At 39.0% G+C, this 24,486-nt stretch overlaps 1 protein-coding gene across 1 annotated transcript in view; it reads right to left on the reverse strand.

Moving 5' to 3' along the window:
* Positions 1-24,486, reverse strand: part of OXR1 (oxidation resistance 1) — a 164,487-nt gene that overhangs the window by 115,489 nt on the left and 24,512 nt on the right. The window contains exons 5-7 of the mRNA XM_065397838.1: positions 6,210-6,317; positions 4,834-4,947; positions 809-961 (exon numbers count right to left, since the gene is read on the reverse strand). Of these exons, the coding sequence (XP_065253910.1) occupies positions 809-961; positions 4,834-4,947; positions 6,210-6,317 (375 nt within the window). The remainder of the gene's footprint in view (positions 1-808; positions 962-4,833; positions 4,948-6,209; positions 6,318-24,486) is intronic.

Genomic DNA, 24,486 nt, shown 5'->3' on the forward strand with positions numbered 1-24,486 from the left:
GCAAGCTGAATGAGTTGCCTACATTAAGACAAAGCACCTCAGACTCCCCAGGACTTGCTGATCCACTTCCTAGACCCATTCATTTCTGTGGCATGGAATTCTTCATTAGTGGACCTAGCAGAAGGCTTTGGAGGAAGATCTCAGTTCCTAGTAGATCAATCAGTTGCCTCCAGCATACTTGGACAGAGCTCCAATGCTTGTGAACTGGGCTAAAGCTTATCAGACTTCGGGACATTTGCTTCAGAAGACATGCTCTAACCATACAAGGGACTTTTTGCTATACTTGGGATACTGCCATTGCATAGAAGATTTTAAAATTTTATTTTTTATATATATATATATACATACATACACACACACACAAATTAAAAATAAAGTGGACACAAAGACTATTTATAATCCTAACAAACTTAAACCCTAAATTTTAAGGCAACAAGAAATATGTACTTAAAGACAAGTACATATATACCGTCATCAGAGTCCAACTAGGAAGCCACCCTTAGGGACTGCTAGTATGGGAGGGTTATACAACCTACATGTCCTTAAGGCACATGCGGTCACCTTATAATGTTGCTACAAGGCAACCTGTCACAACTAGTTGCATTATAAATCAGTTCTCTTGATGTGCCGAGGCTAAAAAGAGTCTGGGAATCTAGAGAGAATACTTAGGAAAAATGTATGAAATAAATATCGGTCTATTACAGTGAAGTGAATTACTTGTACTTCCCATTTTACAAAAAAACAAACTTTAAAGTTTATCTAAAAACATACAGCATGGTTTAAGAGTTAGAGTGAGGAGTTTAAGTACCTTGCCATAAGTCATGTACTTGCAATTAATTTTGAGAAATTTTTCAGTAAATGCTTCTTCCTCCTCTGATGTGGATGATACCACTCTTGCAGGACGAAAACATGCATAAGCTGGTGAAGCAGCTGCCTCTTTTCGCTGGAGCCCATCTGGATCCTACAAAAGGAAAGACAGTGTTTTCCAGAGTACAAAAAAGAACACTCTCCTATGATCCCTGAATATTTACATATGTTTCACTAGTTTCTTAGTTTAAAAGTCTTCTACGTTTCATTCCAAGAGCATTTGACAGAAAAACAACTGAAATCATGGCTCCCAATACATTAATTTGAAAAACAGACCAGATATAAAAGGGCCATTATCCTCAGCTAATGGAAATCAGCATAGTTCCATTGAAGCATAGCTTGTTGACTTTTACAACCTGAAGACCTGACCATAACCATCAGGCAATGAGAGCAGACAGTGTAGTATTTGAAATACCCATGTTGCGCAAAAGGTAGGTGAGAAGAAAACTGTGTGTATGATTTCCTTCTGGCTTCCATGTCAAAATAAAGTTATAATTGCATGGCCAAACTCTGCCCTCAGTTACTCTTCTGCAACTCCAATGAAGAAAATGGGAGATCACAGATGTAAGCTAGGGACGTGTTTGGCTCACGGGATCTATACTTAAAACCAGTGAAAACAAAGCTTGACTTTCAGCTCCTCGTCTGAGGTTGAAGCACTCGCAGTTAGAAAAAGACTGCGTAAGTCTTAATAACTAATCACATCTGCTACAGAAGTGATTGACATAAAAACATGGAACCCCACAGTGGACTTTTTTTAAATAAAAAAGCAGCTTAGGACCTACGCCAGGACTATTTCTTAGTGTACTTATACAGAAACAAGATGGGGGACACTGTTTCAAGTCTACATTACTCTTAACACAAAACTAAAAAACAAAACAATACCTACTGGAAAACACGTTTTAAACACTTTTTTGGCAGAAAAACTGCTATTTTCAGTTACACTGACTAGCAGGATATTTATGCTCTACGACTTGCATCTTCTCTGCTATCCCACTCTCAGATCTCCATTACTACTACATTTAACTATTGGTACTATATAGCACAGAGGTGTGGCAGATGGTTATCTAGCTGTCAGTTCATTTTGGTTTTTCACCTTACTTTAGGGCTTGTCTACAGTTGGAAGGTTACCTAAATACATAGTTATTCTAGAATACTCTAGAACAGCAATTGTAAAACTACCAAGTGTTGGCAAGCCCACAGACTAAGTTTCTCAAGGCAGAATTCTTCTCTCCCCTTCCTCCCCCACAAATGCCATGCACCTTTATGGCACTGTATAAAAACCCCTCAGTATCAGTTCTCTCTAACTCAGAAGAGAAATAGTACGCTGTTTTCAATCATTTCTAGATCACATTTTCCCCAAGCAAAGCAAAACTAGATTAAACAGTGATAGTGGCCAAATGAGACATTGTAGGAATGGCAGGTACAAGGTAGGCAGACATGCTGGTGGAAGAATTGTGTATTGCTTCCAATTACTGACATTTCTCCTCTCTGATAATTAGTTTAAAACTGCTGCTCTGAAAGATCTCTTAAAGTACTAGATTCATAACTCGTATTCAACATTATCCGAAGCAGCATTTCAAGTTTTCAGAAGCTATACCTTCTTTATTAGAGCCTCTTTTGCAATGGTTTATCAGATTGGTAGATAGGAACCCACATACACTGTTCCAGAGTAGCAGCCGTGTTAGTCTGTATCCGCAAAAATAACAGGAGTACTTGTGGCACCTTAGAGACTAACAAATTTATTAGAGCATAAGCTTTCGTGGGCTACAACCCACTTCTTCGGTGTGTCCTTGCATTCTGCCCTTCCAGAACAGTCCCAAAGCAGGTTCTCACAACCATGTTTGAATACAAATATTAGCCTCAAGGCACAGCACTAGTATACACAATATAAGTCACAACTTTGCAGAAAGCTGCAAGTACTTGATATAATTATAAAGTAGGCTGATTTATTCCTGTAATATTGAAGAGTGATTCTGTGCAAGTCACATGGAAATTCACTCCCTCCCTTTTAAAATACTGCTTAATTTTTAAAATAAGCCTTCTGAGTAAGATACACACATTCTAATTGGTAATCCCAATTAAAAAAACAAAATGATCACAGAATCCACTTACCATGGATAAGCTTATTGTTTTTAACAAATCCTAGTGATTACTGTACCATTTGACTCCCATGTTCAGAATGAGCAAATAACCTCTCAAAAACAAATAGGATAACAACTGTTTCTTAGGAGCTTATTGTAAATGACAGTAACGGAATCCTCAGTTAGGAAGGTCTACGTGCTTCCTCGCTTTTTTCCTGTGCCAGAGAGGCACAATTGGGTTAGATTACAGCTCAGGATCTATTTTACTTATCCATTAAAAAAAATGAAGGACAACGATTAGCAAAAAATTGTATGACTTTCATGTGTGAAAGTCTGAACAATGTAAAGTGACATTCTACTTTATAGAACAAACACCAAATTCAAAGTAATGTAATTTAAATGAAAATCCAGGATTATAACTGGAATACAAGGTATTGGTTACCAAGTACTTTACTTTCATGTGTTTAGGAAATGCAGAACAGTTTTTGATTTTTTTTCTCTATATGGTAGTTTAAATAAATTACCAAAATAAGTGAAACTGGTGTGATTATATTGTGTTATTTTGACAAATAAAATATGCAGAATTTTGCAATATGCTGCAGAATTTTGGAGTTTTTTGGCACAGAATTCCCCCAGGAGCAATTATTGCATATAAGAACATCAGAACGGCCATACTGGGACAGACCGAAGGTCCATCTAGCCCAGTATCCTGTCTTCCAACAGTGGCCAATGCCAGGTGTCCCAGAGGGAATTAACAGAATAGGTAATCATCAAGTGATCCATCCGTCGCCCATTCCCAGCTTCTGGCAAAACCAAGGCTAGGGACCTCATCCTGGCTAATAGCCATTGATGGATCTATCCTCCATGAATTTATCTAGTTCTTTTTTTAAACCCTGTTATAGACTTGGCCTTCACAATATCCTCTGGCAAGGAGTTCCACAGGTTGACTGGGCGTTGTGTGAAGAAATACTTCCTTTTATTTGTTTTAAACCTGCTGCCTATTAATTTAATTTGGTGACCCCTAGTTCTTGTGTTATGAGAGAGTAAATAATACTTCCTAATTTACTTTCTCCATACCAGTCATGATTTTATAGACCTCTATCATACCCCCCATTAGTCATCTCTTTTCCAAGCTGAAAAGTCCCACTCTTACTAATCTCTCCTCATACAGAAGCTGTTACATAGCCCTAATCATTTTTGTGGCCCTCTTCTAAACCTTTTCTAATTCCAATCTATCATTTTTTGAGGTGGGGCGACCACAGCTGCACACAGTATTCAAGATGTGGGCGTACCATGGATTTATATAGAGGCAATATGATATTTTCGGTCTTATTTTCTATCCCATTCTTAATGATTCCCAGCATTCTGTTCACTCTTTTGACTACCACTGCACATTGAGTGGATGTTTTCAGAGAACTATCCACGATGATTCCAAGATCTCTTTCTTGAGTGGTAACAGCTAATATAGACCCCATCATTTTATATGTATAGTTGGGATTATGTTTTCCAATGTACATTACTTTGCATTTATCAACACTGAATTTCATCTGCCACTTTGTTGCCCAGTCACCCAGTTTTGTGAGACCCGTTTCTAACTTTTCGCAGTCTGCTTTGGACTTAACTGTCTTTAATAGTTTTGTATCATCTGCAAATTTTGCCACTTCACTGTTTACCCACTTTTCCAGATCATTTATGAATATGTTGAACAGTACTGGTCCAAGTACAGACCTCTGGAGGGACACCACTATTTACCCCTCTCTACATTCTGAAAACTGATAATTTATTCCTACCTTTTGTTTCCTATCTTTTAATCAGTTACTGCACACATCTCACTAAACATGGAAAAGATTGTTATTGCCCTTGAAACACATATACCTACACTTACTGTAGCCTTGTCAAATTCAGCTTCTGAAGATGTAGGTGACAGGGGACTTATGGGACTAAGAGATGGGGAGCTCTCCGCACTAGAAACATATTCTGGGTCAGGAACATATAAAATCTATAAAGAAATTGAACACATGCTGTAGTTAACAGTTACATTAAGAGTTTCATTGACATTTTGATGCAGATTTGTTGTCTCAAGTTATTTTATGAAATTTGGCCTGCTGGAGTTAATTTATGCTTTAGAATTTAAAAAAAAACAAACAAACAAAAAAAAAAACAGATTTAGTTGTGAATTACCAATTTTACTGTCAACACTTTTCTAGCAAAGCAAGCAGTATTAATAAAGTCTTCTCTATTAATAGGTTCATGAGGCAAAGAATGCATTGACATATCATAGAAACATGCCATATAACGAATCCCCCATTGGTTTCCATCATGGTGTGTCAAACCGTGTGCAATAAAACAAATATCTTGTTTAAAGCAATTCATGAAATGAGTAAATATATACCCACACAATGTATTTTTGAGCCTTTAAGTATTTAAAATTCTGTAAACCTATATTAAGGCTGACTGTTAGCAGTAATAATAGTGCCGAAAGTACCCAAGTAAACAGAAGACCATAACGTAAGAAATTTACAGCGTGCCCGGAAACACCAATTCAGACTTGTCCACTGCTGTAATAAATACTATTATGAATATTTGCACAAAGTGTACCATTTCTCTGGCCTTTTCATAGATTGCTATTAGTCTATTATTTAGAGTCAATAAGATACATTGTTAGGGAACACATTCAGTGTATTCATCCCAATTAAAAAAAGTTGGTCATCTATTTCCCAATTCAACTCTTTACAAAGCATGCCAAAAACTAGGTTAGTCTAAATTTATTTGCTTCTCAGATCCATTCTCTTGGGAATGGCATGAACGGTGTTGCACAGTTAGTTTTTGCAGCAGCTGGAAATAACAGTAGCAGTAAGTCATGCTTATAGCTTTAGAAATACTGCTACCGCCCAATATTTATCCTATATCCATTTACAAAAAATAAATTTGTCTTGAACCTGAAAAAGTTGCCTTATGATTCTAAATATGCTTGCTTTTATCAGTCTTTCCAAATTTAATTTAAGAGAGATAGTCACAGTCTAACCCAGTCTTTAACTCCCACTGGTAGCAGTTACTCAACTGAGTAATCCAGTGGGTGTCTGGAGTTCACTAACGCTAACTGAAGAATCCTAAATATATCTTCAAAAGATAGGATGTCTTATATGTTGAGAGAAACCCATCCCATTGTTTTCAGTAGGAGAAGTGGTAGACAAGCATTCTGAACATCTTCCTCTATTTCCACCAAACCCAGTTTATGTTGAGGTAATTAATAGATAATACCTGTCCAGGAACAACTGCTCGGGAGAAAAATTTGTTTAACTGAACCAGTTCATTCGGTGTCGTATCAAATTTCAAGGCAATACTGTTTAGAGTGTCTCTTGATTCAACCTGTATCAATGGAAAGAAAAAAATAGTTTTAAAAAAGTGGAAACTTAGATGTTTTATCATGTGCAGTTTGAATTTATAAAACTTTTAATGAAGTTAGTAATATATACAGTGCATAACGACCTTAACTAGGTACATTACACTGCACACATGCATGCACGCAGACTGACAGTGAGTAGCAGGGCATAGGCCAGTATCAAGGGCCATGCAAATATGCTCCTTGAAGCTAATGGTTCCTTCAAAGTCACCTGCCTTCCATCTGTGCTCCTGAACAACCACAGGAGTCATCTTACACATGTACCGCTGAAGGTTCAGACACTAGCCCAAAGGCCAAAGCTTCTGTCCTCTGCTCCAATGGAACCCAGCAAGAGATGCAAGAGCCTATGTGACTGGCTTCATGCAGCTACTGATTTACCTCTACACCCCTCACCCACAACAGGGTCTCCACTAGCAGTGTATGCAATCTTATTATGGAGGACATTTCTTCCTTCTGTTTTCTATTGAACTAGGATTCAGTGAATCAGTGATTTCAAGTAAAAAAAAATCTTGAACAAAAACTGAACATTATGACTGGAAGTAGGAATTAAGTAGGAGAAAGATTACCTTAGAAAGTCATTTTTTCAAGCCAGTGACTTCAAAAATAAGGAAAAAGAGTAGGGTGATGGAAAGAAAGGGATAATGATAATGAAACCTCACCAAGGGGGAACACCTCCAAATAAAATCTTAGTTTCTGAGAGGCATCAGTAGATTAATATAATTACTATTACAGGAAACAGATTTCAGTTTGATACACATCTTCCTATCATGATAGAGAGTTATAAAACAAAAAGTGCATGCATTAAGAGACAGCTGATGACAGACTGTTACCAAATGTTTGTACAGTAGAACCTCAGAGTTATGAACACCTCAGGAATGGAGGTTGTTCGTAACTTTGAAATGTTTGTAACTCTGAAGAAAACATTATGGCTGTTCTTTCAAAAGTTTACAGCTGAACATTGATTTAATACAGCTTTGAAACTTTACTATGCAAAAAAAGAATACTGCTTTTAACCATCTTAATTTAAATGAAACAAGCATACAGTTTCCTTACCTTGTCAATTTTTATTATTATTATTATTTTTTTAAAGTTTTCCCTTTTTTGTTAAGTAGTTTAGGTATAACACAGTACACTACTATATTTCTTTCTTTGTCTCCGCTGCAGCCTGATTGCGTACTTCCGGCTCTAAATGAGGTGTGGGGTTGACCGGTCAGTTCATAACTCTGAGGTTCTACTGTATTCTTCTTGTAAACCCTAATTCCATTTGTAGGGAAACTACTACCTACATTTAAATGGGCTATGCCTTAAATAAGCAAAGGAAATCCAGAAGGTTCTAGAAGTCCTTCAGATGTGGCACCAAAAGTAAACTGATCTGAGTTCTAAATTTTTTTATTTTTTTTTAAAGCATTCTTAGAGAGGATGGGATGAAAAGCTGAAAACAGGAATTTGTACCCCCCCCCTCCCCCCCATCAGCTCCCCGCTCCCCTAAGTTCCCTGTGCAGCAGCCGCCAAGCAGGCTATCAATTGCTGGGCAGTTCAGCTGCCCCTCCCCCGGCTGCCATGTGCTGCTCCTGCCCTCTGCCTTGGAGCTGCTCCTGGGAGCCTCCTGCTTGCTGTGCAAGGGGGGAAAAGGGATGCGAATGTCAGGGTGTCCCCCGCCCCCTGCTCCTACCCCCCCTTCTGTACCTTATCTCCACAGAGCTGGGGGAGGAGGGGGGAAGAGCAGGGGGCAGGGGACACCCTGACATTTAGGATGGAGGGAGCTTGCTGGCAGCAGCTGCTGTCTCAACTTGCTGATCTACTTAAAAAGGCAATGCACATCTCTCTCACACACACAGAGTGTGTGTGTGTGTGTGTGTGTGTGTGTGTGTGTGTGTGTGTGTGTGTGTGTGTCATGCTGTCTCCCCTTCCTCCATTCATGGTGCCTTGTAGAGTGTGAGGCTACATTAACAACATGTTAACCCTTGAGGGCTCAGCCGAGTGCTAGTTCATCATTTAGCAGTAAGGCATTCCCTGGGAAACATCACACCCTCTTCCATCCTCTGACTTCACCACCTCAACCAAGGTTCACAATCATCATTGCTGTGTACAGTATTAAGTTGTTTGTTTAAAAGTGTGTGTGTGTGTGTGTGTGTGTGTGTGTGTGTGTGTGTGTGTGTGTGTATGTATATATAGTTTTTGTCTGGCGAAGAAAGTTTCCCCAGAACCTAACCCCCCCATTTACATTAATTCTTATGGGGAAATTGGATTTGCTTAAAGTAGCATTTTCCAGGAACATAACTACAACCTTAAGCGAGGCATTACTGTACTCACACACAAAAATATTTTCATCAATAATAATCAAAGAAAAATGCTGCTTGAGAATTTAGAGTTTGATTTAAGGATATTTACTTCGTGTATTTGGATATGCAATGTTGACAATTTGTATTTTAACAGTTACAAAATTTTAACTTTTTTAATCTCAGCATATCATTAAGTGTCTGACCCTCAGTTTTGTGCAACTGAAAACTGAAATTGATAAAAATTAACATGCTTAAAGACAAACATCAATACGTCAATATTATCAAAAGTTATAAAATATAAAAATCAAATTCTGCCAAGCCTAAATAAATTTGACCTTTGTTGTAACTATAAATTCATAATTAAGTGTTGAAAATAATGTACAACAAAAACAAAGTCAGTAAGTAGAATTATGTTTTGCCTTACCTTTTGTGTAAGATATGTGGGGTTGAAAGGGGTAGTTGGATGCCAAGTAATTTTGTTTTAAAAATTACGAAAAATATATGAGTTTAGAGAAATAAGAAATAGGCCAGTTCTTACTAACTGTAGCTCTGTCAACTCAGGGATGTGACTCCCACTATTCAGTTACAGGGTTTTTTCTTTTTTGGGGGGGGAGGGGGAGCTTAATTATTTAAACACCTTAACGGACACCATGATCAAGACCAAGCAAAATAATTACAGTTAATAACCATGGCTATTTTATTATTTAAAAAGGAAAAGAACACAAATAAAAGATAAAATAATTTACTTCCATTACAACCTTTTCTGTATGTTATTGTGGAGCACTTAACAGAGACTACACCTCTGAGGTGTGATTTCCTTGGAGATAAACAGAAGAAACTGCTGGAATATTAAAATGCTGTTTTAACTTGAGACTAGCAAAATCATGATAAGAGTTTTAAATGTAATCCCTTGGCAGTGTGTTAGTTAACTTCCTCTTACCAATTCATGTTCAAGCCTCGGGGAGGTTTTCCTGGGGTTGGTTTCTTGGGTCTGATCTACATTTCAGACAGATATTGGTACAACTACATCACTCGGGGATATGAAAAATCTACACCCCTGAGCGACGTAGTTATACTGACCTAACCCCCTCTGTACACAGCACTACACTGGCAGGAGAGCTTCTCCTGTTGACATAGCTGCCATCTCTCATGAAGGTGGATTATAAACGCCGATGAGAGAGCTCTCTCCCAGCATAGGGCATCTTCATTAAAGCACTACAGTGGCGCAACTGCACCAGTGCAGATGCACCAATGCAGCGTTTTAAGTGTAAACTTGTCCTTTTTGAGTCTTTTTTTTTTAAATCTCTCTAGCAGCTTGCTTTTAGAGATAGACAGGATGAGCTGTGGAGTGCTTGCTGTCTAAGCAGAATTGCAGGGGGTGAGTGTGGGGTGCCCACTTCAGGCTTTTTACCTTTCGCATCCTTATTTTCATATAGGGAAAACACCTCTTTTACACTTGTTTAGATTTAAATTGGTTGCTGTCATGCTTTCATTGGCTCCAAGCCTTTCAGGTTGGCTTATGTGACACTTTCAGCTCCTCAAGTTATTCATTTAATGAACATGCAATATTTTTAAATTGTCTTTGTTCTTGTTGTGGTAGGAAAAATCCAGATAAAAAAGATTAAAAATCTTTTAGAAGTATTCAGTCCTCTGAGATATTCTTTCAATTTTATTATTTTGACAGGAAATGAAATTCTTTCAGAAATTCAAAGCACTCGTTACTTATATAAAAATTTTTAGTTCTCAAAACAGTCTTTTACAATTAAGTAACTTATAGAAAGTGTTTAGCTTGACTTGTTGCTTTTATGACAATTTTTGGAAGGATGATTTTTCTCATCTTCTTGACAGGGTTGAGAGTTGTTTGAGCACTGCCGGTAATTAACTCTCCATTGATATAAATGTACTTAAATGGCTTCTTACATTAATAATTACCATCAAATGATCTTGCTATATTTGTACATAACACATTTTACTATTCATATATCAGTCAGTTATATGAAGGCTTGCATTTAGATACAAAATATTTACAAATATTTATATTAAAAGAAGCTTATGGCATTTTAAGCACTTGAGAAACAAAGTTTTAATGTTTAAGTGGAAACAAGTTAGAAGTAACCAGTATCTTCTCCAAAAGACTTCCTACCCCATAAATGTTCTTCAAAATAGATGGAAGGAGGGAGGACTGCATGTTTACAAAAAAATCAAATTCAGTAAGGACAGGTCTAGAATTTTGAGTGGGTTTAAACTCAGATTTTTCTTTGAAAAGAAAAAGGAAAGTGTTTTGTATCAGTCCACTTTCCTTCTAGATGTGTTGCTGATAACACAACCCTGCATTCTCCTTCACAAATCAGATTACTTCCAAACAAACAACAAAAAAGAAAAAAAAAAGAAAAAAGAAAGTGTTCATGTGACTTGCATACCTGAACTTTGCTCGTCTTTGGGAGAGAAAAGAAATTGCAGAGTTTCTGCTTCTATTAGCTTTTACTATTTTGTAACAATTAGCTAAATGTGTATTGTTATATTTTCAAGCATCCTGGCTATAACTCTTGTAGCTATATCTTAATATTCAATAAAGGTGCAAACTTGTTTGCAACAACTTAATAAAATTTTCACTTTTTTTTCTTAATACGTTTGCATCAACAGTGAGGTCTTTCTTCCATTGATCCCATTAATTTTCTAACAACAGGAAGCCGATGGAAGAATATTACGGTCAAAATCTATGTATATGTTTATAAAATGGGTGGCAAAACTTCAGAATTCATGCTGACATCTCTAGCGTTCGTCTATTGTAGGCTTTATTCAAATTTAACACCTCAGACGATGGACGGAATTTTGACTGAGTTGCAAGACTGAAAGTTAGGATATAAAAGCTGTGGTCAGATTAAATTGTTCATAGATTTCAAGGGCAGGAGGGACCGTTGTGATCATCTAGTCTGACTCCCAGTACAACACAGGCCATTGAACTTCCCTAAAACAATTCCTAGAGCAGATCTTTAGAAAAAACATCCAATCTTGATTTTAAAATAGCCACTGGTGAAGAATTCACCATGACACTGGGTAAGTTCTTCCAATGGCTAATTACTCTCACTGTTAAAAATGCACACCTTATTTCCAGTCTGAATTTGTCTAGCTTCAACTTCCAGCCATTCAATCTAGCAGAGAAAGGTATAACATGATTCAAGAGCTCATTATTAAATATTTGTTCCCCATTTAGATACTTAGAGATTGCAATCAAGTCACCCCTTAACTTTCTCTTTATGAAGCTAAATAGATAGACTCAAGGAATTCAGTCACTATAAGGCATGTTTTCTTATCCTTAATCCTTTAATGTTTTCTTGTGGCTCTTCTCTGAACAGTCTCCAATTTAACATTCTTCTTGAACTGCTGACACCAGAACTGGACTCAGTATTCCATCAGCAGATGCATCACTGCCAAATACAGAAATAAAATATCCTCTACTCCTGCTTGAGATGTCCCTATTTATGCATCCAAGGATTGCATTAGCCCTTTTCACCACAGTCTCACAGTAGAAACTCCTGTTCAGCTGACTGTGCACCACAACCCCCAAATCTTTTCCAGGGTCACTTATTCTTAGTATAGACCCCCCTTCCCCCCCCCATCATGTAAGTTTGACCTGCATTCTTTGTTCCTAATGTATACATTTACATTGAACTGATTAAAATGCGTATTCTTTGCTTGCGTTCAGCTTCCCAATCAACCCAGATTGCACTGGAACAGTGATCTGTCCTCTTCATTATTTACTGCAATGTGTCATCAGCAAACTATCAGTGATAAATATCGTTTCTGCCATTTCATCAATAAAAATGTTAAATAGCATAGGGCCAAGAGCTGAGTGCTGCAAGACATATTGAAAAAAAAAAAAAAAGCCAACATTAAAAATCCAACAGGCTCCTCAGCCAGCTCTTTTAGAACTCTTGGATGCAAGTTATCTGGACAGGATTTGAAGGGGTGGGGGGGGGGGGGGAGTATCAATTTTAGTAGCTGGTGTTTAATATCCTCCTGAAATACTAGTGGAATGGAATGAGTGTTGTCGTATATGATAACACCTGCCCTCCCCCCAAATATAGAACAGAAATATTTATTGAATATTTCTTCCTTTTATGTATTACCAATGATAAGTCTACAATTTCCATCTAGTAATGGACTATCAACATATAGTTTCTTCCATTTGTAACTTAAAAAAAAAAAAAAAAAAGTCAGCTGCCCTCACTGCTCCTCTAAATCAGGTCATTAAAAAAAAAAATCAATATGGTCTCCTTCCTCAATTGTAGCTTTTTGGGCATCTAGTAAATTGTTCTTAAATGATTCCCAATTATCATTCACATTTTTCTGATTAAATTCTTCCTCCCAGGTGATTTGCTTCAACTGTTTTCAGCTTTGTGAAACTGGCCCTTTTAAAGCACAAATATATATATAAAATTGGTCTGGATTTTATTCTGTTTGCACATTATAAATGTGATCAAGTCCTAATCACTTGTACATAAGTTACCATTAATTTTTTATTTTGGTGATCAGTTCCTCTTTAGCTGTCAAGATGAGGTCTAATATAGACTTCTCCCATGTTGAATGCAACACTTAGTTAGGAAGTTGTCATCTATAACATTTGAAATTCCAAGAATGTTTTAGTACTGGTAGCAGGAGACCTCCAGCATGTCTCACTTAAACTGGAGTCCCCCGTGATCTCACAGCTATTTTTCTTACACATTACAACCAGGTGTGTAAGCAAATGGTCATCCTATTCCGCAAGTATGCTTTGGTGGTCTGTAGCAGACACCAGTATCAAATCTTGTGCTTTATCTGTTAAGTCATTGATCAATAAGTACTCAAGATTATTTTCTTCTGAGTTATCAGTAACTCAGAAACAGGTAATGCCATTTTTGACATTCCCCATCCCTTTTTGGGCACTCGGTCCTTTCTAAATAGGTTAAAGCCATTGATTAACATTCCTGTCATGGGAATCATCCCACCAAGTGTCATTAATATCACCCAGATCACAGCATTTTGAGGCCATTATTAAAGTACATTAGAAGGAATACATTTAATGACAAAAACAGCTGGAATCCCACAAAGATCTATTCAGGGACAAGCATTATCTTTAACTAATTCATTCGTTAACAATTGAGTGACAACAGCGAACACAGGTTGACAATGTAGAAATAATCTCCAAATTATTCTTGTATATGAAGGAGCAGTACACTGAGAAAAAATACTGATAGTCTTAGAGGGTCATGGTCTAATAATATTAATTAGAATTGTTTCTTTACAGCGTTGCAAATATCACTTCAGTTTGCTTTTCACTCTACTTGGATAATGGAAAAAGATTAGTCATCTTAATCTTTGATTTCTGTTATGAAATAGTATAATGGTCAGCCTTACAAACCCCCCCCCCCCCCACACACACACTTTTTAACCAAAAGTAATATTTCTGTTCTTAACTTAAAAACAAAAAACAAACAAAAAAAAACACCTCAAAAGAAATAATCCATAATCTAAAATTTAGAAACTACTTGTTTGAGCATCCCTTTAAGTGGTGTAGTATAAATGAAACAGGCGATAAATATTGATCAAGCAAACAGGGAACATTTCAGAGCAAGGCAGCTGGTAGAAACAGGAATAAAATCAAATAACTTCAGAAGACAAGGACAGCACATACTGTAACACAAACAGATTCAAACATTTGACTATTGCTTCTTCCGTGGTGGGCACATGGAAGCTAATGAGAAGAATCTTCAACGGGTGTTGCAGATACTCAGCTCCACAATAGTAGCTGAGTCTTGAGGGAGTAAGAAAATTCAGACAGCTGCAGCCATAATTTAAATTAATGGGTCTCAAATATCAGAGAGAGAGAGAGCGCGAGAGCAAGTGTGTGTGTGTGTGTGTGTGTGTGTGTGTGTGTGTGTGTTTCTCCATATATTATATATAAGAGAAATGAGTGGTTGTAAAAAAAGTCTTGTGCATTAGTTGGTTTCTCCCCTCTTCCTCCCAGTCAATATGGATTCCACTGGTTATCCTAGTTTTGTAAACTGTGCTGTATTTTAATGGTTTGTGGAGCAACCTAAATGTCTTGGCAGGGTAAAACAAATTTTGTAAGCAGTACTGGACATAGGAAGAAGAAAATATGGCTTTCCAGGAAGGAGTGGGTTTGTGACGTTTAATTAAATTATCTTTTGCTACAATAAGGAACTGGAAGATTCTTTCAGGCAGATCATACGGGTGAATAGAAAAGGCAGCTTTGAAGGAAGTTCTCCTTCCGCAGCTCCATGTTCTCCCTTGCACCTGGTAATTTCTATCCCAGGGGACTGGAAGAAACTGGCACTTCTAGTAAAATTTCACTAAGTACTATTAGCAGAGTGGCTTTTCTTTAGAAAAGATATAGTTAGTTTATCCACATATTTCCCATTTCTGGTTTTTTAAACACTCAAGGTCAAAGGTGGAAGCTTCCGGGATGATTTTTGACGTATCTGAGAACACATAACAATCATATGCTCTTAAACTGCAATTTTGGATGCCAAAGTATTTCTTTACTTTAGAAAAAAAGTCACTTCCACATTAGCCTAGCATGTGAACACAATTAAGGGTATGTCTACCCTATAAACTGAAATCAGCATATGTTCAGTCCAGCAGAACAGTGAAATTCACAAGAATGTATCACAGTGTCTACAGGGACACTGCATTGCTCTAACTACACAAAATAAGCTTACGCCTCTCGTGGAGGTGGAGTTATTATGCCGGTGCAGTAGGACACATACGTCAGCAGAAGCAAGGTTGTAGTGTGTACACTGACATAATAGGTCGACGCAAGAAGCTAATTATCTAGATGCTTTCATGTATGTTTTCTGCCATGTGCAAACTTCGTTATTTTGTAACCAACTGCTCAACTGACATTTGGAAACTTCTAGAGTCATGTATCCAAGAACGCACATTGTAATATTTCAATATTCCATGGTGATGTAGACATTTTTGTATGTTTACGCAAAAGTAAAGAATTCCATTATTCCAAATGTCACTTTTTAATTACTATTACAAAACCAAATACCAAAGAGGAACATAAGAGCAAGGCATTTATTGTTCATTACAGACATGGCAGTAAGTTGACAGTCAAGTCAGAAAGTAAAGTGTTATATCCAGAGCTCTACACACTAACATTCATTAAAATTCATTATGTAAAGTTGTTTTGGCTTTCATCTAACTTAAAGTTCATACACACAATAGAACTCAATTGTTAGTTGCTAAACTGGATAAACTTGTACCATTAGTCAACTTCTCTGATTTAAGACGAGCAAAGAAGTACACTCTATTTAAACTGCAGGGGTAATTCAATTTTCATGCAAAGTACCACCATAATCTAACATCTATTTCCAACACACAGCAATATCTCACTATAAACCAGTCCTGAGCAGGCCAATTGTTCCAAAACATTTTGGAGTTATCAAAGATTTTCAGTGAGCAAGTTTGACTTCTTTTCACCACCCTTTTTATATCCAAGTTCCTAAACACACAATTAAAACAGAAGCACATTTGATAAAACTATAAAACAAATTAAGGACCACTCAGTCTGGTCTACAACACAGAATTAACAAGCAAACATGGAGCTCTGCTTCCTCTCTTCCGAGAAGGTTGTGTTTTCATTTTAATTAAAACAAAAAGCAAAAAACCACATCCCCAAAAGCTCTTCTCCTAGCTTTCCTATCTATTAGTCACCAGACCAGCTCCATTTCAGCTGTGTGAATGTATTGGGCCTTATTCTCCACTGACTTGCACCTTGTGTAGTTGCTTATATCTATCCAAGCAAGTGTAAAGTTCTAATCTGGTAGCATTTTAGATTCACTTTGCATAGATGCAATTACAAAAGATGCAAGTCAGTGGAGAACCAAGCCACAAACATGGAGTTATTTACCTTCCGGCTGGTGGTCAGATGGAGCACATGAACTGTTAGATGCTCTTCTTCTCTCTTCCTCCCTCCAAAACATAAAAAACTGTACTCGGCAGAAGCCACATTCTCTCAACCCACTCACGTGGGGTAGAGTGGAGGGGGAAAAGGAAGAAAAAAAACAAAAACCCATCCACCACAAAAGGAGTAAGGCTAGCTGCCAGTACACAGTCCTGCACTTGGTATCTTCCATACCATGCAACTACTGAGGGTAGCCACAGGTGAAACTTGTCAAAAGAGAGGCACTACTGGCCACTTCATTGCTTGACATGTCTTTGAATACCAGTTTTTCTCACAATGAGGATTTCCTAAGGGTACTGATTTTAGTTAAGTCCATCAAGTGAGCTATCAGAGTGGAGGACCCAGGCACAAGTTTTCTGCAACTACTGGCAAACCATTTTCAGTACAGTAACTCCTCACTTAACGTAGGTTTCAGAGTAGCAGCCGTGTTAGTCTGTATCCGCAAAAAGAACAGGAGTACTTGTGGCACCTTAGAGACTAACAAATTTATTAGAGCATAAGCTTTCGTAGGCTACAGCCCACTGCATCCGAAGAAGTGGGCTGTAGCCCACGAAAGCTTATGCTCTAATACATTTGTTAGTCTCTAAGGTGCCACAAGTACTCCTGTTCTTTTCACTTAACGTAGTTATGTTCCTGAAAAATGCAACTTTAAGTGAAACGATGTTAAACGAATCCAATTTTCCCATAAGATTTAACGTAAATGCAGGGAGTTAGGTTCCAAGAAAGTTTTTTGGGGGCAGACAAAAGGCATTATATACTGTACGGTACTGTACTGTGGTTGGGAAGTGCCCCGGCTTACCTCACACAAGCACAGCCCGTTGCAGGCAAGGACGCTAGGAAGCACCTTCGCAGCAGCTTCCCCTGAGAAGAACAGGCGCCGACTTTGCCAGGGGATGCTCCAGGCCCGCCTCTTCCCATCCCCGCTCCACTCCAGGCCCACCTCTTCCCACCCCCACGCCACCTACTGTCTGGAGCACGCCGCATCCCCGCTCCTCCTCCCCGTCCCCCAAAAGTCCTAAGCACCACTAAATAGTTGGTTTGTTGGCGCTTAGGACTTTCTGGGAGGGAGGGGCAGGAGCGGAGACGCGGTGCTTCCCCGCTCCTCCCCCTCCCTCCCAGAAAGTCCTAAGCGCCGACAAACAGCTGTTTGGCAGTGGGGGGGAAGCGCTGGGAGGGAGGGGAAGGAGGCGGAGAAGAGGAACTTGTGCAATGCTCCCTTGTAAAGTCGCTGCTCTTCCACAGACTCTTACAAGCAGTGGACAGAGCAGGTAGCCAAACGACATTTTAAACGAGCATGTTCCCTAACTGAGCAGCAACATAACTTTGAAACAACGTTAAGCGGGAGGACGTTAAGTGAGGAGTTACTGTAGTTATGATCAAAGGTTTTACTTAAACCTTACAGGCAAGCTACTTGATCTGTCCATTACAAGGGACATATCAAATATTTAGTTTGCTCTTTCACTCTTACATTTGGCTAGACAGGACATCAAAATGAGTGTGTGCCAAAGACTGGACTTTAAGACCCACAAGGATTAAGACAAGGGTCCACAGACACTCAAGAGTAGGGCCTCTTTAAGCTATTGAGAGTTTACAGTCATCTGTGATGCTGAGCCAGTGAGGGTTAAGTAACCAGCAGGCTGGATGACTTAGAAAGCAACCTGTAAGGACACATTAGAAGAACACAAACAGTAAACAGGGACATTCCTTGTAGATAACTAGCAAAGCCATGTTAAATAGACTAGAATCCTTGACATGTAGGCCTGTATCAGTAGAGAATTAAGAATAGATACTAATTATATTTGTCTGTGCTCACCTATATCTTCTTAGAAGAAATGTGATTTAATTAGCTTGTAGATGCTAAACAGTCTATGGATTCAGAGATCAAAAGTGGATATTATCATTTAGATGGGACTTGTGGTGTAATATTATTGTTTTCATTTCTCTTTGAAGTTTGTAATAAACTACCTGTGAACTAGTTAATGGTTAATTTCCTTGCACTAATGAATGCAACTAGTTACCTTGTATGCCTAGGAAATAGATTAGCTTCAAAGCAACAATATACATTAACTCCTCTTCAGCCCAGGAGGGCCTGCTGAGACCACTGCTGAACTTCAGCTATAAAGAAAGTTTGGGGCCTGATCCTTGCTATCTCAGATCTGCTTAAACTTTGACAGGGAAAGTAGAAGCCCACAAGACTGAGGTCTCCAGGTTATTCTGGATCCACCCTGAAAATTCTCATGGAAGAATTTGAACAAGCTCTCTGCACATGGACCGCTGACTGGACTATAACCTTTTAAATTGATTCCAGAAAGATTTTTGCAAATCAGCAGCTTCACCATCTGCTATGAAATTGACCTAAGAACTCTATTCATATCTGTATGTATAATGATCTTTAACCATAGCAACTCTTTTCTTTTCTATTAATAAATCTTAGATTTAGTTAATAGGGATTGGCTCTAAGTGTGTACTTGGGTAAGAGCTGAAATATTCACTGACCTGGTGGGTAATATGCCCGATCTTTTGGGATTGGTAAAATTTATATATGGTGAATAAGGTTGTTAGTAACCCACACTGTATTAGACTTGGCTGTCTCAGTGTGAGCCAAAGGCTGCATAGCAGGGGTCTCACTCAATTTACTTTAAGGCCAGTGCCAGTCCTCAAATCCTCCCAGCGGGCCAATGTCACTCATGCTACCCAGAACCTGTCCCCCAAAAACTCCGCCCCCCACCTGCCTAAGGCTCTGGGATGGAATTTGGGTGGGGGAGGAGGTCTGGGGTTGGGGATTGGGGTGCAGGCTCTGGGAGGGAGTAGAGGAGGTGCTTATACTAGTATATTTAAAACTGCTACCTAAACAAGCCTTCTTTGGAGCCTCCATGACAGACTAGCAAAAATCCCTACAAAACAAAAATATTGGCTATTAGTCCTATGTTCCTAGCCCCTCTCCTGATCCTCTCCCCAAAAATAAGCCAGCCACCATGTACAGAATCAGCCAAACAAAAATTCTTTCCAGATGCACTTGAATGTCCAAAATATGGTTAAAGCAGCAAAGAGCCCTGTGGCACCTTATAGACTAGCCTGACTCACTCTTGCTTGCATATTTATACCTGCCTCTGGAAATTGCCACTACATGCATCCGACGAAGTGGGTATTCACCCATGAAAGCTCATGTTCCAATATGTCTGTTAGTCTATAAGGTGCCACAGGACTCTCTGCTGCTTTTACAGATCCAGACTAACATGGCTACCCCTCTGATATATGATAAAAGCAACCATATTTTGTCAAGTATCAGGCATCATTCTAATACGTGAAAGCTCTTTACTATATGCTGCAACCTAAACACAAATCACATGAGAATAAATGCATTAAAAATTGAGGCTCTCAGATATTACAGTAGTGGGAGCCATATACGTAAGATATTATTAGTATGGAAATGATATTCAAAAGCATACTGAATGATCTCTGTGGTTTTAGTGCTGCTACCTACTAGAAGTAGTATGCAGTATTGTCGTAGCCATGTTAGTCCCAGGGTATTAGAGAGACAAGGTGACCTGAAAGAAGAGCTCTGTCTCTCTAACCAGCAGAAATGGTCCAATAAAAAGGTATTACCTCACCCACCTTGTCTCTCTACTAGAAGTAGTACAGTCTATTAAGCAACAGAACCCAGAACATAGTTTCAGAAAATTTTACAGAGCAATATATCAGGTTTGAGAGAGAATTGGGTAGGAACAGCCACTGCAATCGGGTTTTCTCAAGCAGATGATACATCCTTTTATGTTTCTCAGATGACTGATATTTAGAAAAGGAGAGAAATTCTACAGTTAAAGAATCTGATATTTACAATAGTAGTGATTTCTGATGAGACCAGATTTCTTTGTATCATGCAAAGCCAATTATCTATCCAAGACAGTAGTACTGGCTTGGCTAACACAGGACCCCAGTATCATATCTCCTGGCACTGCCTTGTGAATTGACAGATGCAGGGAGAGTTTTTCCAAGTTGATGCTAATTACCAGAAGAAAGGGCAAAAGAGTCCAAAAGTTGTATGCTTTGAGATTTGACCCAGAAGGAATAATTATTGTTATGAATTGTTGCTGTTTTTAGAATCAAATACACGGACTATGCATATGTGAACAATATAGCTCAGGTGATCTTCAGTGGGATTCTGCCTGTTTCTAGAGAAGGGCAACAAAGGTCTGACAAGATTATGATGATCAACAGATGGCTCAGGCAGTGGTACTATAAGGAGGGCTTTGGGATGTATGGCCATTGGGAGGCATTCATGGACAGAGGACTGTTCTCTCAGGATGGACTTCACGTGAGTAGGGAGGGAAATAGACTTCTAGGATGGAGGCTGGCACAACTGATTAAGAAAGCTTTAAACTAGGAATTTGGGGGAGATGGTTGGGAGATGTCCAGGTAATCTCCATGCCGGATTTTAACATTGAGAGGGAAGAAAACAAAGTAAGAAAGGATACTACCGTGGGTAGGAGAATGGACATAAGGAGGAAGGGTAGTGTAGATACCAGTCTAATAGGTGATACTGGCGGTAGAATGTCTGGGCCTAATCGGGTAAAGAAATTGAGCAAAGCCAAACAGCAAAAATTAAGATGTTTGTACACCAATGCGAGGAGCCTAGGTAACAAAATGGAGGAACTAGAGTTACTGGTGCAGGAGGTGAAACCAGATATTATAGGGATAACAGAAACATGGTGGAATAGTAGTCATGACTGGAGTACAGGTAGTGAAGGGTATGTGCTGTTTAGGAAAGACAGAAATAAAGGCAAAAGCGGTGGAGTAGCATTGTATATCAACGATGAGGTAGACTAAAGAAATAAGAAGTGATGGAATGGATAAGACAGAGTCTGTCTGGGCAAAAATCACATTGGGGAAGAAAGCTACTAGAGCCTCCCTTGGGATATTACTTGCGGTGTGCTATAGATCACCGGGATCCGATTTGGATATGGATAGAGACCTCTTTAATGTTTTTAATGAAGTAAATACTAATGGGAATTGTGTGATCATGGGAGACTAACTTCCCAGATATAGACTGGAGGACAAGTGCTAGTAATACTAATAGGACTCAGATTTTCCTGGATGCGATAGTTGGATTCCTTCACCAAGTAGTTGCTGAACCAACAAGAGGGGATGCCATTTTAGATTTGGTTTTGGTGAGTAGTGAGGCCCTCATAGAAGAAATGGTTGTAGGGGACAACCTTGGTTCGAGCGATCATGAGCTAATTCAGTTCAAACTAAATGGAAGGATAAACAAAAATAGATCTGTGACTAGGGTTTTTGATTTCAAAAGGGCTAACTTTAAACTTTAAAAAATTAAGGAAATTAGTTAGGGAAGTGGATTGGACTGAAGAACTTGTGGAGCTAAAGGTGGAGGAGGCCTGGAATTACTTCAAGTCAAAGTTGCAGAAACTATCAGAAGGCTGCATCCCAAGAAAGGGGGAAAAATTCATAGGCAGGAGTTGTAGACCAAGCTGGATGAGCAAGAATCTCAGAGAGGTGATTAAGAAAAAGCAGGAAGCCTACAAGGAGTGGAAGATGGGAGGAATCAGCAAGGAAAGCTACCTTATTGAGGTCAGAACATGTAGGGATAAAGTGAGAAAGGCCAAAAGCCTTGTAGAGTTGGACCTGCAAAGGGAATTAAAACCAATAGTAAAAGGTTAATAATAAATGGAGATATACCTATCTCATAGAACTCGAAGGGACCCTGAAAGGTCATTGAGTCCAGCCCCCTGCCTTCACTAGCAGGACCAAGTACTGATTTTGCCCCAGATCCCTAAGTGGCCCCTTCAAGGATTGAACTCACAACCCTGGGTTTAGCAGGCCAATGCTCAAACCACTGAGCTATCCCTCCCCTATATATAGCCATATAAATAAGAAGAAAACAAAGAAAGAAGAAGTGGGACCGCTAAACACTGAGGATGGAGTGGAGGTTAAGGATAATCTAGGCATGGCCCAATATCTAAACAAATACTTTGCCTCAGTCTTTAATGAGGAGCTTCGGGATAATGGTAGGATGACAATGGGAATGAGGACATGGAGGTAGATATTACCACATCCGAGGCAGAAGCCAAACTCTAACAGCTTAATGGGACTAAATCGGGGGGCCCAGATAATCTTCATCCAAGAATATTAAAGGAACTGGCACATGAAATTGCAAATCCATTAGCAAGAATTTTTAATGAATCTGTAAACTCAGGGGTTGTACCGTATGACTGGAGAATTGCTAACAGTTCCTATTTTTAAGGAAAAGAAAAAAAAAAGTGATCTGGGTACTACAAGTCTGTTAGTTTGACACCTGTAGTAATGCAAGGTCTTGGAAAAAATTTGAAGGAGAACGTAGTAAAGGACATTGAGGTCAATGGTAATTGGGACAAAATGCAACATGGTTTTACAAAAAGATAGATCATGCCAAACCAACCTGATCTTCTTTGAGAAGGTAACAGATCTTTTAGATCAGTGGTCTCCAAACTTTTTTGATCACGCACCCCTATCAGTAAAAAAATTTGAGCACGCACCCCCTGCCGCGCAGTCTCTACCATTTTTGCCGAAGTTTATTAAAAAAAAAAAAAAAAAAAAAAGCCGCTTGGACTCCCGCCCGAACTGCCGAAGGGGGGGGGGGAAGCGCACTCCTCCTGCCACGCACCCCCAAGGATCCTCTGGCGCACCCCACTTTGGAGACCACTGTTTTAGACAAAGGAAACGCAGTAGATCCAATTTACCTCGATTTCAGTAAGGCATCTGATATGGTTCCACATGGGGAATTATTAGCTAAATTGGAAAAGATGGGGATCAATATGAAAATTGAAAGGTGGATAAGGAACTGGTTAAAGGGGAGACTACAACAGGTCATGCTGAAAGGTGAACTGTCAGGCTGGAGGTTACTAGAGGAGTTCCTCAGGGATCGGTTTTGGGACCAATCTTTTTATTACTGACCTTGGCACAAAAAGTGGGAGTGTGCTAACAAAGTTTGCGGATGACACAAAGGTGGGAGGTATTGGCAATACAGAGAAAGACCGGGATATCATACAGGAAGATCTGTATGACCTAGTAAACTGGAGTAATAGTAACAGGATGAAATTTAATAGTGAAAAGTGCAAGGTCATGCATTTAGGGATTAACAACAAGAATTTTTGTTGTAAGCTGGGGTCGCATCAGTGGAAGAGAAGGACCGTGGAGTATTGGTTGATCACAGGATGACTATGAGCCGCCAATGTGATATGGCCGTGAAAAAAGCTAATGCGGTCTTAGGATGCATCAGGCGAGGTATTTCCAGTAGAGATAAGGAGGTGTTAGTACCGTTATACAAGGCACTGCAGAGACCTCATCTGGAATACTGTGTGCAGTTCTGGTCCCCCATGTTTAAGAAGGATGAATTCAAACTGGAACAGGTACAGAGAAGGGCTACTAGGATGATCCGAGGAATGGAAAACCTGTCTTATGAAAGGAGACTCAAAGAGCTTGGCTTGTTTAGCCTACCCAAAAGAAGGTGGAGGGGAGATATGATTGCTCTCTATAAATATATCAGAGGGATAAATACCAGGGAGGGAGAGGAATTATTTAAGCTCAGTACCAATGTGGACACAAGAACAAATGGATATAAACTGGCCATCAGGAAGTTTAGACTTGAAATTAGTTGAAGGTTTCTAACCATCAGAGGAATGAAGTTCTGGAACAGCCTTCCAAGGGGAGCAGTGGAGGCAAAAGACTGAGCTTGATAAGTTTATGGAGGGGATGGTATGATGGGATAACCTAATTTGGGCAATTAATTGATCTTTGACTATTAGCGGTAAATATGCCCAATGGCCTGCGATGAGATGTTAGATGGGGTGGGATCTGAGTTACTACAGAGAATTCTTTCCTGGGTGT

This window comes from Emys orbicularis, chromosome 2, assembly GCF_028017835.1.
Source record: "Emys orbicularis isolate rEmyOrb1 chromosome 2, rEmyOrb1.hap1, whole genome shotgun sequence".
NCBI lineage: Eukaryota > Metazoa > Chordata > Testudines > Emydidae > Emys > Emys orbicularis.